The following is a 17034-nucleotide window of genomic DNA, read 5'->3' on the forward strand; positions in this document are numbered from 1 at the left end:
AAAATCTATCATTCAAAGTAGCTCTGGGATAATTATTATTCTAACAATGAGAATATAACTCAAAGATGTATTTTTTATTAAATTCTCTTTTATAAATTTCTTCACAAAAGACATTGAAAGCCACAAAAGCACCAATCTTAAATCAATTTTCATTTCTGAACAAAAATAAAAAAATATATTATTCTACACTTTAATCAATATACATGGTTCTAAATGGCTTTTAGCCACCTGTGAACAGTAAATAAGCACTTAGGAGATAAAAATTTGATAGCACAGAAGCTATTCAAAATAATGTGTAATTAGCTTAAAAGATAGTCCCAAAACAAAAAGTTGCAGAAGTTTCTATAGTTCTTTTAAATAGCAACAATTCTACAATAAAAATAGAAATCCCAAAGGAAACTGAAGTCCAATCTACATTTGTATATCTGTTACAGTGTATATTTAACCTGCCTCAAATATAATCATTTTTACCCTTTCAGTTATTTCAAAAAAAATGAACATAAACGATGTGCATATAACTATTTTACAGAGAAAGTTCTAGCCATATTTAAATTTATTTTAAACATCTCTTAATTAGGACGAGTATCTTTCTTTCCTCTCCAAAGTGCAGCATCCGTGTGAAGAACTATAAACACTACTCCCTAAGTAATAAATGAATCATGTTTGAGTAGCCTGGTAATAGAGTGTTTCAGAACAAGAACACTATTTCTCTTTTTCTAACTTATTTAAACTATTTCTAACAATCACAAAATTAGTCAAAGTCCTTTCATACTCCTCAAATATATCAGGATGACCTTATTAAAATGATAAGGTCATATCCCTTTCTTGTTATTAAATATTCCATTGGACACTCTGAGGTAGTTCAGAGATACCGAGAAAATAAAAATACATATGCTGGAAGCCATTTAAGGTTAAGAAGAAAAATTTAAATAAATTCCAATTACATAACAGAAAATATAACTTTAAATATTTGTTGGATTTAAATCTCTGTTGCCTATAGTTACAAGATAAAATACTGCTGTAATACAATACCCCTAAATGTGTACTTTTTGTTATATTAGGTACTTCAACTAGCAAGGATGGGAGAGCTGACTTTAAAAACAATACATAAAAGTAACATTATTGAAAGCTAAAAAACAAGCTGAGCACCTAGCATCTGGAAGACTGAAAAGCAACAACAGAAAGCAGACAGAAAATAATGTGATATTTCTCAAAAAATAACAAAATAAAAGAAGGAATAAATGTAGACTACCAAACGTAATACATGGGCAAGAACAAAGTATGTTATCAGAAAGGAAAGAAACAAAAAAGATAATTTAGAATTCTGCTATACTTTGAGCAACTTGAACAAGTTTTCTTGGTGAGAGGAGGCGGTGGGCGGACAGGTGGAACTGTATATCCAGTGAGGCACAGTGTGGAGCAGAATAGCTGAGTAGACCCTTTCCTCTGATAAGCAGTTTGCCCCTTCTGGAGGATTTTTTTACAACCAGAACAGGAAACTCGAACAGCTGTGGCTGGAACTGAAGGAAGCATTTTATTCATGCCAGATGATGCCAGTGAGGGCTGAAAGCCAGTAGTCAACTGTGGAGCTTTAAAAAAAAAAAAAAAAATTGAAAGAAAAAAATGTTTTACTTTTTACCATGAATTTTAAATATGCATTCTTTCTTTCTCTTCTAGAGCTAGTCTTGAAACCCAACAGTAATTATGCAATATAAAATTTAAAAGCATCCTAAGTGGGTAGAGAGAACTGCCTAGTTTATTAATGCAAGCAGAATTTCCTCTTCATTCATATTGGTCAGAATATACACAATCCATTTATTCAGGTCTGTTTCTTACCAAGAGGGCTGCCACTGACTGAAAACACAGCACTAATTTTCAGTTCCCCCTCTTGAGTTTTTTGCTGTTGGCCATGACTATACTCCTTTAAAGAAGAAAAAAATAAATAAATACATAGAGAAAGGAATAAATACCTAAAGACATCCAGACATTCAAGACATTTTACTACCACTATATAGAGGTGGAAAATGTTTATAATATTAATAAGAAATAATAAAGTACAAAACAGCAAGCAAACTATAATTAAATATGGGTATAATATGTATATGCTAGGAGTATAAGAGGGAAAAAAATCAAAGTAGCTATCTACTTAACTTGTGACACTACTAAATATTTATAAATTATTTTTGAAAAAAATCATCTTTAATTTTTTAAAGTATTATGTTACTGCTTATTATAAAAGTAATACACAATCACTATAGAAAATTTAGATAAATAAAAATTGTTAAAAATCTAATCATATTTCAATCACCCCAAAACAACCACTGTTATTCTTTGGGTATATTTCTTTCCAGCCTTTTCCTCTTCTCAATTCAGAGATTTTATTTCTTAATAAGTTTTAATTATACTAAATATACCATTCTTATAAACTGATTTTTTGCTCAATTGAATCCTTTGAACTTTTGTATATTATATATTATTCCAAAATAACTCCTAATGGCTAAATATAACAGTGTTTCTAAAACTGAAGTCCAAGAATCCCTGACATCTACATAGTCTGAAAATTCTAAAAGAATGCTGTTTAAATTTTTTTATTTGAATGATTTTTATGTGCATGTACATATATTTTAAGTCATGAATAACCATCATATAACTTGAGTTCTACTACAACTTTTCAGTGCTGTTTGCTTTTTACAATTATATGACTGCATTCTAAAATCATTACATAATAGCTTTAACTTCTATTTTAATATATTGTTTATCATATTGACACATGCAAAAACTCTGCAAGACCACTTATTCTTGGAATTCTGGAGTATCTCAGATATATCTCCTTTTTTGTGGTTGGGGGGTGTTGGCACATTACTCAAATTTGAGAAATACAAATATATATTATTTAAGAAACATAACACATTACGCAGAGATGTGACTAGGATGAGGTGAATGAGGCACATGCCTCAGGCACAAAATTGAGGGGGTGCCAAAAACCTCAGTAATCAAGATAATATTTTAACACAGTATCTTTAAAAATCAAATTTATGCAAGGTCCATGATGAACAAAATACCAAAATTTTAAATAAATACTGAGTCAGTATTACTGATTTTTTCCTTCTGCCTTAGGCTCCAGTGGCCCCACATGGCACCGAGATTATATAACCACAATACAATGTTGGTCCATTTAATGTTTCTGCATATTTATTACAATCAGTAATGTCATGATGAATATCTTTGTGAATATTCATACTCCCAAATTTAGGATTATCTCCTAAAAAAAGATTTACTAAAGTGGAATTACTAGGTAAAAAGGTACACAGTAAAGGTTCTTGATACATAACGACAGGTGGTTTTCCTCCCAAAAAAATCTTAATTATAATTACTCCAGTAATTTATGGAAAAAATGCCATTTTTAAAAGTCTTTTCCCACTTTGTTTTAATTTGTAGCTATTTTTTAATGTTCATTTACAAAAAGTACATTATAATGGAACAATATTAACTCTCAATAGCATTTGTTATCAACATTTCCTCAAATTTTACGTTTCCATTGTTATGCCAAAAAAATCTGACAGTCTTTACCTTTGTGATTTCTTCTCTTACAAAGTTTTACTTCCATATTAAAATAATAAGAAAACAGTTTCACTGTTTATAATAATTCAGTCCTTTAATCCAGGGGTCAGCAAACTTTATCTGTAAGGGGCCAGATAGCAAATATTTTCCACTTTGCAGGCCATACAGTCTCTGTCCCAACTATTCAACTCTGCTCTGGTGGAGCAAAAGCACCCAGATAATATGTAATGAACGTGGCAATGTTCAAATAAAACTTTATTTATAAAGGCAGTGGATGGAAAAACAAAAAAAATGTGAGGGCTAGATTTGGCCCACCACTGATAATTTGCCAACTCCTGCTTTAGTCCATTTGGAATGTACTCATTTTGATGTACAATGAGCATTTTTTCTTCTTCTTTTTTTTTTTTTTTTTTTTGAGACAGGGTTTTGCTCTGTCACCCAAGCTAGCTCAATCTCAGCTCACTGCAATCTCAGCCTTCCAGGTTCAAATGATTCTCCTGCCTCAGCCTCCCAAGTAGCTGGGATTACAGGCACCTGCCACCATGTCTGGCTAATTTTTGTATTTTTAGTAGAGACGGGGGGTTTCACCATGTTGTCCAGGCTGGTCTTGAACTTCTGACCTCAAGTGATTTGCCTGCCTCAGCCTCCCAAAGTGCTAGGATTACAGGTGTGAGCCACTACACCCGGCCTTAAATCTTAATTTAAAAATAACTGACATCTTCATATTTCTTACATTTAAAAATATGGTCTCTCAATTATTTCAAGTTGTATTTTATATAAGCACTTTTTAGTTGCTGCCGGGAATAGTATATCTTTTTCATTATATCATCTAACTGGAAAATTTATTTATAGAAATACGGGTATAATTCAAGTAGGTACTATATTAAATTTTATGAATTCCATTAATTCTTTCATAAAGATTCTTACTAGCAAGTGATAATTTTATTTCCCTTTTTCCATAATTTTTTCTTCTAATTTCTTTAACATGGATTAGAGTGAAAATCCAACAACAGTTAAATAATAAAGATAACATCAGCAACTTGTATTCTTTTAGTAATATTAACAGAAGGTTTCTATCATTTTACTTCAACTTCAATAACTGTTATTGATCTGAAGTGGCATTTTTTTACCATGATCAAGAAAAAATCTATTGTAAGAAATGTATGAATTACATGAGATGTCTTTTGGCATCTATAAAGTGACTATTATAGGTACTCTTATTTGATCTGCAGATGAAAAGTAAGTATTAAAAGATTTTCTCAAATCGACTAATCATGACATTCCTTCATTATACTGTGCACTAAAATTTCCTTAAATATTTTTATTTTAATCTCAGAAAACTCCAGAAACAACCAATACTCAATGGCATACATTAACAGTCTAAAGTCAGGTCTCTCAGTCTCTGTGATGGCTACTGCAAACTTCTGCTGCATTCCTTAAGCCCTGAATACATATTATTTTTGTAACATAGTAAAATAGTATACATCTTAATTACTGTTTGCATGGTCCACAATGCCTTCAAGGCAGAATCATGTTTGGTTTATGTTTGTATCCTCCCACAATGACTAATTTTACAAGTATTTGATAAACAAATCAATGACTAGCAAATAATTAATAAATATTTTCTGAGAAGTAAATATCTGATTGGTAACCGAAAAGCCTTCAGAAGCAAAAAAACACATGTAAAAACAAACAAAAAAAAAAATTCTTTCACCAATACCTTTAACTTCTTAGTTTACTACAAACGAAGATCAATATTAACGTCCCATGAAAGTATTTTAGAAATGAATAATACAGTTTCTAGTGCCAAATTAACTCAACATAGCTAAAACAAAGCCGCAACATTTGAATTATTACATCTTTCCAAAACTGTATGAATCACTATTATGATAATTAGTTCATTTGCTTTCTCATTTTAATTGAGTTCTTTCAATGAGAGACTACACATTAGCTCTCCCTCTATTATTATGAGCAAAAAAAAATAAAAAAGAAATCATGATTTTGATGTAGTATTTACTGAGGAGTACAGTTTTTAGAACCTATGGAAGAGGGGAAAATGAGGTATCTGGCTCTTTTTAAAGTATCTATTTTGAAGCCTTCTCTAAGTATTTTTTAAATTAAGTAACTTTTATTTAAAGAAAGATTGGCAGACTAAAAAAAAAAGACTTTGATTATGACCCCAGATTGGCTCCTTCCTGGCCATGTGGCCTTGAGTAACTAATCTCTATAAATCTCAACTCTCTCATCTATAAATGTTAATATCCTCTACTCTGGCCATCTTATATAGGGTTGTTAGGAGAATTAAGCAACATAGTACATGTAAAAGCATCTGTAACTGTAAAAATACTACAGAAAACAATATAGAAACATGCAATGGAATTAGAACAAAGAAATGAAACTGAGAGGCCCAATGACATTATGCCAGTAATAGAGGCAGGAGGACGATGACTGGCAAATCCATGATATCATAACTGAAGAAATAACCAAGAGCAAATGGGTAGAAGTTAAATACATATACATACATTTCAGCACCTTGGTGACTTATATAGGAAAGTAAAGAAATTATGACCAAAATGAATTGTGTAAAACGGAGAATTAGGAAGTGAGCTTTTAAACTACCTAAATTAAGCATAAAGAAAAGCCAAGGGAAGTTTTGAAAAGGTGCTATAAACTAAAGCTATGATTTTATTGAACCATGAAAAAAGTTACTGGTAACTGATAGTCAAAAGTAAACGCTGACCACAGCTGTAAAACCTATCAGTACTTTACGAGAGGCTAACAGCAGTTTCTTGAGACTACTAAAATAATACACTAGAGTTCCCTTTTCCAGTCCATAGGAAATGAATAAGAGTAATAAAGCATTATGCAATACTGAAAGGCAATACTCCTCTCAAAGAAGGAGGGAAGGCGGAGAGGGGTGTGGGAAAGACGAGAAAAAGAAAAGAAGGAAAGAATCAGGTATCTAGTTTATAACATGAGAGCTGCTCTGGGAGATTTCTAGAAGAATTATCAAAGGTCTGATCCTGGTGGCTGACAAAAAAGACTCCTCAGGGAAAGCCTAGCTCTATCCACTCATATACTGCAACTGCCTTATTGTGGTGTCAGGGTAAAGAATACTTTTGGATCTTATGCCTGGGACCTACTCACATTACTGCTTAACTCTCAAGTCTGATCAATCAGGTAGTGAGCCTCTGGGGAAGTTCTTCCCCACAACCAAGATGAAACTTCATATTCATACTCAGCATTTTATAACACATTTTATAATTCTGAATAAGTGTATAAAAATCTCAGTGTTTCTATCTATTCCATCCTATTTATATTCTCTAGCCACTGTAACCTCTCTGATTGTTATGAAAACAACAATACTAATAACCTTCTCAGTGTTCTCTACTCCTACTGTATTTGGTCTATGCTATAAGCGACTTTTTATCCCAAGGAAGTGTCACATGGGTCAAGTACAAAAGAAAGAGATGCTTTTGGTACCCTGCCAGCATTATGATTTCTTATGTCCACATAAGAAATCTTATTTTGCATGTCCACATTGGGGCAGGAGAAGAGATACAAGGTCTGCCCTTCATATAGACATGGTTGTAGTCTTCTGAAGCATATACTGCCAAATGAACTTTCCCAGGTGTTGGAACATCTAACTATCCCTAATTTAGATATCTAAGATCTCCATTTTATCTACTTCTACAAACATGCTTTTATTTACCTTCTATTCAAATAGAATAGAAAAATCTATCCGTATTCCTTCTACTTTCTTCTGTGTAGCAACTATACTCATATCCATCCAATTCCTATAGCTTGACCATCAGTACCCTAAGATAGCCAGCTTCCACTGGACATCATGGAATTCATGCTGAGCATCAATTTGACTCACATGAATCACCTACCTCTACAATCTCCTATTCTTCTATCTGCTTACTCTATTACAGTGGTCCTCAATAGCAGATAATTTTTTGTTACAATTGTCAAGGAAGAAGGCTGCAACTGGCATGTAGTAGGTAGAGGCCACGAATGCTACTAAACATCCTACAATGCACAGAACATTGCCTCACAACAAAGAATTATCTAGTCCAAAATGTCAATGCTGTCGAGTTTGAGAAATCTTGTCCAAAAACATCTAAATGAAAAATGCTCTTGGCCAGGCACAGTGGCTCACGCCTGTAATCTCAACACTTTGGGAGCCCAGAGCAGGGGGATCGTTTGAGCACAGGAGTCAGACAAAAGCCTGTGCAACTTACTCTACAAAAACAAAAAAGTTTGCTTTTTAGATGGAGTCTCGCTTTGTCATCCAGGCTGGAGTGCAGTGGCACAATCTCAGCTTACTGCAACCTCCACCTCCTGGGTTCAAGTGATCCTCCTGCCTCAGCCTCTGAAGTAGCTGGAATTACAGGCACCTGTCACCATGCCTGGCTTACTTTTTGTATTTTTAGCAGAGATGGGATTTCACCATGTGGTCTGGAACTCATGAACTCAAGTGATCTGCCAGCTTCAGCCTGCAAAGTGCTAGGATGACAGGCATGAGCCACCACGTCAGGCCCCTCTACAAAAATTTTTTAAAATTCACCAGTGTGGTGATACACACCCGTGGTGCCAGCTACTTGACAGGATGAGCTGGGAGGATCACTTGAGCCTGGGAGGATAAGGCTTCAGTGAGCAGTGACTGCATCACTGCATTCCAGGCTGGGCAAGACCTTATTTCAATCAATCAATCAATCAATCAATCAAGCACTTCCACAGAAGTCTGACAGTCTCAAACCCTCTAATGAAATAGAAAGATAGGAAAATATAAGGTTTCCCCAGATTAAATGTCATTTCAGAAAAATAGCCAATTCATACCATCTTTACTTATAATCCTCTGAATTCATGCCATCTGTACAAAACAGAGATACCCTCAGATAATTGCTGCTATTGTATATTCATCCCTTGGACCCCTTCTTGCACTTCAAAATGATTACAGTATCTGATGTAACTTTTTTCTTCTGTTTCAACAACAGCAACATCATTAACTGCATGGATAACTTAGCTGACTTCAGGAACTCACAGTTACAGGATTCTCTATGATTTTATCTCTAGAGCAACTTTGAAGTAGCAGAGGTCTACCTTCACTTTTATTACTCACAGATCTCAAACTTGGAATCATGTATCATTCATCAAAGCCTCCTTTACCTTCTATCCACTAATCCAATGAACTGGTTCTTCAATCAATTAACCCTTCCAAAGATGATCTGTCCATTAACCCCTCCTGAAAAATATTTAAATCCATATATAGCCTGTACTTCATTAGCATTAACTGCAAAAGGCTTACTATCCTATATAAACTTTATTGCACCACAAATCCATAAACTACCGTAAACCTTCTGCTGTATAGATCTCAAATCCTTGAACTAAAATGCATTGCAAAAATCACAGTGGTATTAAGAAACAAAGATGATTAAAAGCCTTGTTTTGTATCGCTCATTAATGCCTTATAAGATAATTCAAATCGCCTCAACCTTCTTTAAGAGTTTCCTTTCACCCTGCCAACAAACTATTTCACTTCCTAAGTACTTCCTCTCTCAAATGAATAATTCAATGTGTGGAACAAAAAGAAGGGGAGGGGAAAAAAGGTGAAATGTTTACTTGAGCATTGTCAGGTTCATCTTTAATTTTGTCTAGTAGTCCCTGCTGTGGTGCCATTGCTTTGTCATACTCATCATCCAAAGGTTCTTCTTTAATTCTAATATTTGATGCAAAGGAATTCCCCAGTTCCGAACCAATGGATTCTTTATTGGCAAATGGGTAGCTGGAATCCTAAAACACAATATAAAGGATTAATAAATAGTCAGATTTTAAAATGATTCCTCTTCAGGTTTAACACCCAAAGAAAAACTCATTGGAAATGAAGAACTCTATGGACATTCATTAGAGTCCCTATGCCTAAAAGTAAATGTGTTATATGTCTAAATGCCAAATACAAATAAAGACCCTAAGAGTTGAGGCTTTTTAGAATGTCTCCAAAGATGTCCTTACCCAAATATTAAGCAAATTTGAGAAAAAAAAAAAAAAAAAAATCAGTGCTCTACCTAATACATTGTTAAAATTTAAAAAGTGACATAAAGAAAACTTTGACACTTGTCACAGTTACAGCAATCTACATACACACTGAAAACTTACCCTAAAGTTTGTTTCTGGGGTTTGTGGTAAATGGGTATGTAATGTTTCTTCAACTTGATTAGCTATTGAAAGGAAAAAAAAACAAACAAACACATGTATATGAATAACAAATCTTATAAAGAGTGACCTAAAAAGCTATCATTTGATAATCACCTCTCTTTTCCAACAAAGATGCTCATTAGAGTGAAGTGGGTCCCAAAAACACCCAAAAGGTATTTTCACTCAAAGTTCTGCACAATCTGGCCCCACCTAACTTATAGCCTTATCCTACATTTTTTCATTGCTGAAACCTAAAAAAAAAAGATTTTTACTCTGAAAATTATAGTTTCTCAGACTCAGCTCAGTTAAAAATTTACCTCTCCTCTACAAAACCTTTCCTGCTAAGTTAAAAATCATCTCTCTTCTAAGAATCCCTAAAACATACTGTTTCAGTTATTTGAAAGACATCTTCTTGAACTGCCTTATGACTAACTCTTCTACCATTGTCTTTAACTATAAATTACATCTTATGCTATTCAGCTGGCCATTGGCATTTCTATCACCTGACTTGTCTTGTCCATTTTACTACTAGACATTATGTTCCTTGAGAAACATGACTCTCATACCCCAAGAAGGAATATTGGAAATATATGCTGAATTATAGAGAAAAATATAGTATATCCTTGCACAGCCTTGTACACACTCAAAAGCTTTCTTTTTAACAATACTGGTTTGTTCTTTGTACCATACATTTCCTAGCAGTGTTAGAAGAAGTACAAGGACTGATATAGAATACTTGCTTTCCTTCACAGCTATTGAACATTTATTGAAGAATTACTATTTCACTACACCAGGTTAGGCCCCAAGAATACAAAGATGAGTAAGATACAATCTGGCCCTCAATCAACTCCTATACTAGTAGGTAAGGTAAAATAAATATAGAACTATAATACTGTGTGATAAGTACTATAAATAATGAGGCATGAAAATGCTGTGGAAATATAGATAAGGAAACAATTCATTCTTGATGTAGAGCAGTTAGAATGATGACAGAGTAGAAGAGGTTTATGAGTTAGGTATTGCTAGGTAAGAAGTACTTTCACAGGCAAATATACAGAGAGAAAATGACATGCAGGCAAATGGAATAGCAGGAGGAAAGGAAAGCACAGAAGGAAATATACGATATAGTCAAGAATGTTAACTAGAACTAAAATATAGGGTACACTGGGCAAAGAAGCTCAGGAAGAACCTCAAGAAACTTCTAAAACATAAATTAGAAATGTTTTTTTTAAAAAACTCCCTTTCAGATAGAGGTGAGAGTTTATAAACAAAAAATTAAATTAAAATTTTAAAAAATGAAATAAAAACTCCCTAATTTGGACTAAATTTGAGACAGCAGTTTGAATTAGTGCTTACAGCACAAAGAAGTTAAATCCAACTTCAGGTTCCAATGTTCAACCAAAGAAAATGAACAGGTGATTCAAGTATCTTGCCTTTCTCATCAAAACATTGCAACCAGGGGAGGGAGAAATGAGGTTTAGAGCTATTTTCAACCATTTATACCATTACCAAAAGTTACTGGGAGAAATTCAGTCACTCTGCAAAGAACAAGGACAAAAGAAAAATGACAAGCTTACAATGAATTTAACTGTTCATACTTCACTTAACATCAAAAGTAATAAAAGCTGTATTATGATCGGTAATTTTTAATTGTTTTATGGTTCTAATTCCAATAATTATTACCTGCTTTATCAAAAAAACTGCTTTTCAACCTTGAATCCAAATCTTTATGAGGTTTATCCAACCGTTTTTCACGTTCATGATAAGTTAGGTCTCTATTTTTCTCCTTTCCAGAAAATGTCTCTTTGCTGTTTTCTCTTACTAGACTAAAATCTTTCCGTATTGATTTAAAAACAGAAACCTGATCAAACTGTTTAGGAAAGTCTTTTTTTAACTTATTTTGAATTTGTATTTCATTTTCATTGTCTGATTCATGCTGTGTGACTCTTCTCTCTACTTCCAAGCTATCATCAGTATGAATTGCAGAAACAAGATTGTCCTTTGAACTAAAATCCTGTTCATCCTCATTGTCACTACCAACGACTGGAATTCCTGCAAGATCCCCAGAGTTCAAAAAATAATCATCTTCATCCAGCAATGAATTTTCAGATCCTGTTTGATTCGGCATTCCATAAGACATGCTGTCAAGGGTAGGAGTTAAGTTGTGGTCTATATCTTCAGACATTTCTGTATCCATGATACCACCACCTTAAAAAGTAAAATACTGTTTAGACAAACGATAGTGCTAAAGATGACCACAATGATATGGTCAGTCTGGTATTTAACCAAATAAATATTTTTTCAAACAAAATACAGATATTACCGTAGTATTCACTTAATACTTTGATACAGATGTGACAGATATGACTACTCCTATCTGACAGTTAAGGAAATGAGAAGCCAAAACTTGAGAACTACTTCAGGTTACAAAGGAAAATTACATGATATAGAGAAAAGGGCACCAACTTCAGAATCAGACATATCTGTGCTGAAATCAAAGGATGATCCTAGAAATCTATGTAATCCTGAAAAGTAAACTCTCAGACTCTATCTATACAACAGCATAATACTCACCTTGGAGATTAATTTGTGGTGAGGATTAGTGATAGTATGTATAGAAGACCTACTAACACAATGACTGACATATAGAAGGGAATATAAAATGGTAATTATAATTATTATGGCAATTATTCAGGGAAAAATGGGATTAGCACTCAGGTCTTGGGTCTGAGTCCCATTTTCTCTGCACTAACACTAATAAACACTTAAAGCAGTTAATATTTAAACATAAAAATGAATTTTATCCAACCCAGAGTAAAAAACTGTTTACTGTTCAAAACTACTAAGACATACTAATCTCTCCCATTCCAAAACAAAACAAAGCAACTCCCTAGCCCTACAATGCTCTCATTCATCTTCCCTTCACAAACTTGTTGGAAAAAAATTCTACATAGTTTGCTTCTACTTCATCTGAATCAGTAACACTTTGAGCTTAATATAATGAGCTCCCAACTTTCCACTGGAACTTTTCTCATGAACATCATCAATGATCTCCTACTGGTCAAAGCAAATTGACTTTTTTCAATCCCTAAGTGGCATATCCCTCGTGGATAAAATTCCTTTGGGTTCTTTGGTACTCATTTCTTCTTACTTTCCTTAATTGGCTTGTTAATTTATTTTATCCTCTTCTTCCTCTGTTCACATGGCTTCAATATTAGTTTTTCTGTAAGATTCCAGTTCTCTTTACTTTTACACTCAGACTGAGCTATTCTGTTCACCTCCATAAAACTTACCTTTGCTACTGACTTCCTAAGAACTTAAGCTTAGGCTTTTCTTCCAAGATTTTGGATGTCTGTATTCAACTAGCTCCTACAGGTTCTCCAACTTCGCAACTCTAAAATCAAAACTCATCATGTTCCCTCCCATTCCAAGCATATGCTTCTTGTATTTCCCTCAGACGGTTAACAGAGTCACCAAACCAGCAGTTGCTCAAGATTTCCCCCTGGACAAATTCTGTCAACTGTACTACTTATCTCTCTCAAATCCATCTTTTCTACTTAGCACCTAGTTCTCTAGTTCTAACACTCCACATCTCTTGGATTCTACGATACCTTCAAAGGTATACTAATTCAATCCACATAGATACTCAAGAAGCAACCATATCTTTATGAACTCTATGCCGAAACCACATTAATTGGCGCATGAGCAAACAAACCAGAACTGATAAAAACGGAGTGAGGTAAAGACTAAAAATATTAGTGACATTGGCACCCTTACTCTTATTTTGTTCCTGAAGCCCAGTTACATCCTTCATGTGGCTGGTTCTTTAATCCTTCTCTGGATTCGACGATTTAATAAATTCCTCTTGTTAAGTTGATTTGAGTTGAATCATCTGTAATCAGGTCCCAACTGATACAGAATCCAAATGAAAGCTTTCCTGGGCCAGGCACGGTGGCTCACATCTATAATCTTAGCACTCTGGGAGGCCGAGGCCTGAGGACTGTTTGAGGCCAGGAATTCAAGACCAGACTGGGCAACATAGCAAAAGCCCATCTCTAAAAAAATTTTTTTTAAATCTGTGATGGCTCACGCATGGAGTCCTAGCTACTCAGGAGGCTGAGGCAGGAGGATCACTTGAACCCAAGAATTTGAGGCTGCGGCAAGCTATAACTGTGCCATTGCACTCCAGCCTGGGTGATATGACAGGACAAGAACCTGTTTCTTCTTTCTTTTTTTGAGCTTTGCTCAAGTTGCCCTCCTCCTTAATGACACCAGAATTACCTTCCCAAAATACAAATCATTTCCCATTACACCCTTCTTTGAGATTCTATAGCTCCCCACTGCTTGAATTATTCATTCACTGAGCACATATTTATTAGGAAACTACTCTGTGGTAGGTGTTGTGCTGGGTTCTGGGGATAAAAATGATAAAAGAGATAACTATGACTCTTCCTCCTCACAGAGCTAGAAAAAATAAACAGAAAATTAGAAACAGTGTGAGGGTAAATTAATAATGATTTGAGTCCATAATGTCAAAGGGAAGGGAAGAAAAGCTTGCTTTATCATAAGAATGTTTGCTAATAAATGCAGAGGCAATAACAGATTTGGAAAAATTTTTTGTACTTACTAAAATAATCAATTGAGATAACAGATAGTAAAACAGATGCTAAAATCTTATGAAATGTATGCTGAACAGGTGAGCCACCTGAATGTTTCATCATTAGTAGCTGACCACATAGCATGTGCTCAAAGTTTATGTAGTCAGAATTTTGAGTTATACAGTGCATGAGAAGTCAATACTAAGAAGTCATATTGTAAGCAACTTTCCATATTACTACATTTACTTATTCATTTAGTTAGTTGGTTCATTTTTTGAGACAGAGATGTGGCTCTGTTGCCCACGTTGGTGTGCAGTGGCATGAGCTAAGCTCACTACAACCTCTACCTCCAGGGCTCAAGCAATCCTCCCACCTCAGCCTCTTGAGTGGCTGGGATTACAGGTGCACACCACTCCATCCGGCTTATTTTTGTATTTTTTGTAGAGACACAGTTTCACCATGTTGCTTAGGGTAGTATTGAACTCCTGAGCTCAAGCAATCTGCCCACCTCAGCCTGCCACAGGGCTGGGATTACAGGTGTGGGCCACTGCATCCAGCCCCATATCATTACATTTAAATTCAGGATATAGTATTTGAAAAAAAGCATAGTCATATGGAAAAATGAGATCCCTGACTCGCATCAAAAAATTTTACAGCTGTGTCTAAGTTTAGACATTAAAAAAAACAGTAATATTAAATAAACTATGGAAGAATTTTTTAGTAATATTAAATAAACTATGGAAGAATATTTTTAAGTCATAGAGGCAAGTCTTTCTAATCATGACCAAAAAAATCCAGAATAAAAGACCAATTTATAAATAAAAATATAAAAGATCAAATGTGACTTAAAAAATAGCTAGAGATGAGAAAACACAAATCAAATCAAAAGGTTAAAAGATAAGCTGATTTAAAAGGTTTTACTTCATTTTATATCACAAAGGTAATTTCCTTAAAAGATAAAGATAGAACCTACAGTTCAGTAAAGATACAGACAACCAAATACATATATAAAAGCAAAGGGCTCAAACAAACATTTCAGAGGGAGCAAAATGCTAAGATTCAACAAAAGAAATGCATAACTAATAAAACAATGAGATATCATGTTCACACAGCAGGCTGGTAATGACAAAGTTTTCATAAAAGTCTTACAGCTATGCTATAGGCCAAAGTTTCCCAACTTTGGCCTAAGACCAAAATATATACAAAGAAAAGTTTTCGACAGAGACCATATGCAGGCTGCAAAGCCCAAAATATTTACCATCTAGCCCTTAACAGAAAAACATTTGCCAACCCCTACAGTCAACTACTACTGGTAGGAATGCAAACAGGTACAAAACTAATTAAGAGCAAACAGGCCATATATTTGATACTTTGAATACACGGAACTCTTGACCCAACAAGTCAACTTTTTTTTTTTTTTTTTTTTTGAGACAGAGTCTCACTCTGTTGCCCAGGCTGGAGGGCAGTGGTGAGATCTCAGCTCACCCTAACCTCCACCTCCCAGGTTCAAGCAAGTCTCCTGCCTCAGCTTCCCGAGAAGCTGGGGTTATAGGCACCCGCCACCACGCCTGGCTCATTTTTGTATTTTTAGTAGAGACAAGGTTTCTCCATGTTGGCCACGCTGGTCTCAAATTCCTGACCTCAGGTAATCCACCCACCTTGGCCTCCCAAAGTGCTGGGATTACCGGCATGAGACACTGCACTCAGCCCAACTATTCAACTTTTACAAATTCATCCTGCAGATATAATCTCACAAGAGTGATAAAAAAGAACATTTATAGCGGAAAAAGACTGAAAATAGCTTATGTGTTTATTGGTGATGCTTATTAATTATAATACACACCTACAAGAGAGTATTATGTAGCTAGCTGTTAAACAGAATGAGGCAGCTTTAAGAATTCCCAAGATCCAATAAGCGAAAAAAATTGTTTAAATCTTTGAAATGCACTGGAGATTTACAGCTTTCTCAGAGATGTCAATTTCCTTCTTTATTTCTTTTTTGTTTCTTCCTTTGAGACAGAATCTTGCTGTCACCCAGGCTGGAGTACAGTGGCATGATCACGGCTCATTGCAGTCTCAACTTCCTGGGCTCAGGTGATCCTCCCACCTCAGCTTCCAAGTAGCTAAGACCACACATGTATGCCACCATAACCTGCTAATTTTTTTTATTTTTTGTGGATAGAGGGGTCTTACTATATAGCACAGGCTGGTCTCAAACTCCTGGGCTCAAGTACTCGTCCTGTCTCAGTCTCCCAAAGTTTTGGGATTACATGAGACTGTGCTTGGCCTCAGAGATGTCAACTTCTAACAAAGCAACTAATTTAAATTAGCAATTTTGGTACCTAGACAATAAATCTGTAAGCTGCATAAAATCTTATACAATTAAAATATTAGTACTAATTACATTACTTAATTGAATCAGAATTATTCTCATCCTTGTGATCCATATAACCAAATAAAAGAAATGGTTTCTGTTTCTCAGAAACAGAGAGAAAAAAACAGAACACTACGATCACAGTAGTTGAAACACCTGAAAGTACAAATTTCTCATGGAAGATTCCTGGCTTTTAGGCACTGTGAGTATGCTTGGCGTGTTTGAGGAAACGCAAGGATGATATGGCTGGAATTGCATGTATAAGAGCAAGAGTGCTAAAAAAAAAAAAAAAAAAAAAAAAAA

At 34.6% G+C, this 17034-nt stretch overlaps 1 protein-coding gene across 1 annotated transcript in view; it reads right to left on the reverse strand.

Moving 5' to 3' along the window:
• The window catches only part of ZMYM4 (zinc finger MYM-type containing 4), a 152003-nt gene that overhangs the window by 47725 nt on the left and 87244 nt on the right, over positions 1-17034 (reverse strand). The window contains exons 3-7 of the mRNA XM_037728715.1: positions 11443-11967; positions 9721-9782; positions 9187-9357; positions 1837-1921; positions 1334-1589 (exon numbers count right to left, since the gene is read on the reverse strand). Of these exons, the coding sequence (XP_037584643.1) occupies positions 1334-1589; positions 1837-1921; positions 9187-9357; positions 9721-9782; positions 11443-11967 (1099 nt within the window). The remainder of the gene's footprint in view (positions 1-1333; positions 1590-1836; positions 1922-9186; positions 9358-9720; positions 9783-11442; positions 11968-17034) is intronic.

This window comes from Cebus imitator, unplaced genomic scaffold, assembly GCF_001604975.1.
Source record: "Cebus imitator isolate Cc_AM_T3 unplaced genomic scaffold, Cebus_imitator-1.0 Scaffold277, whole genome shotgun sequence".
NCBI lineage: Eukaryota > Metazoa > Chordata > Mammalia > Primates > Cebidae > Cebus > Cebus imitator.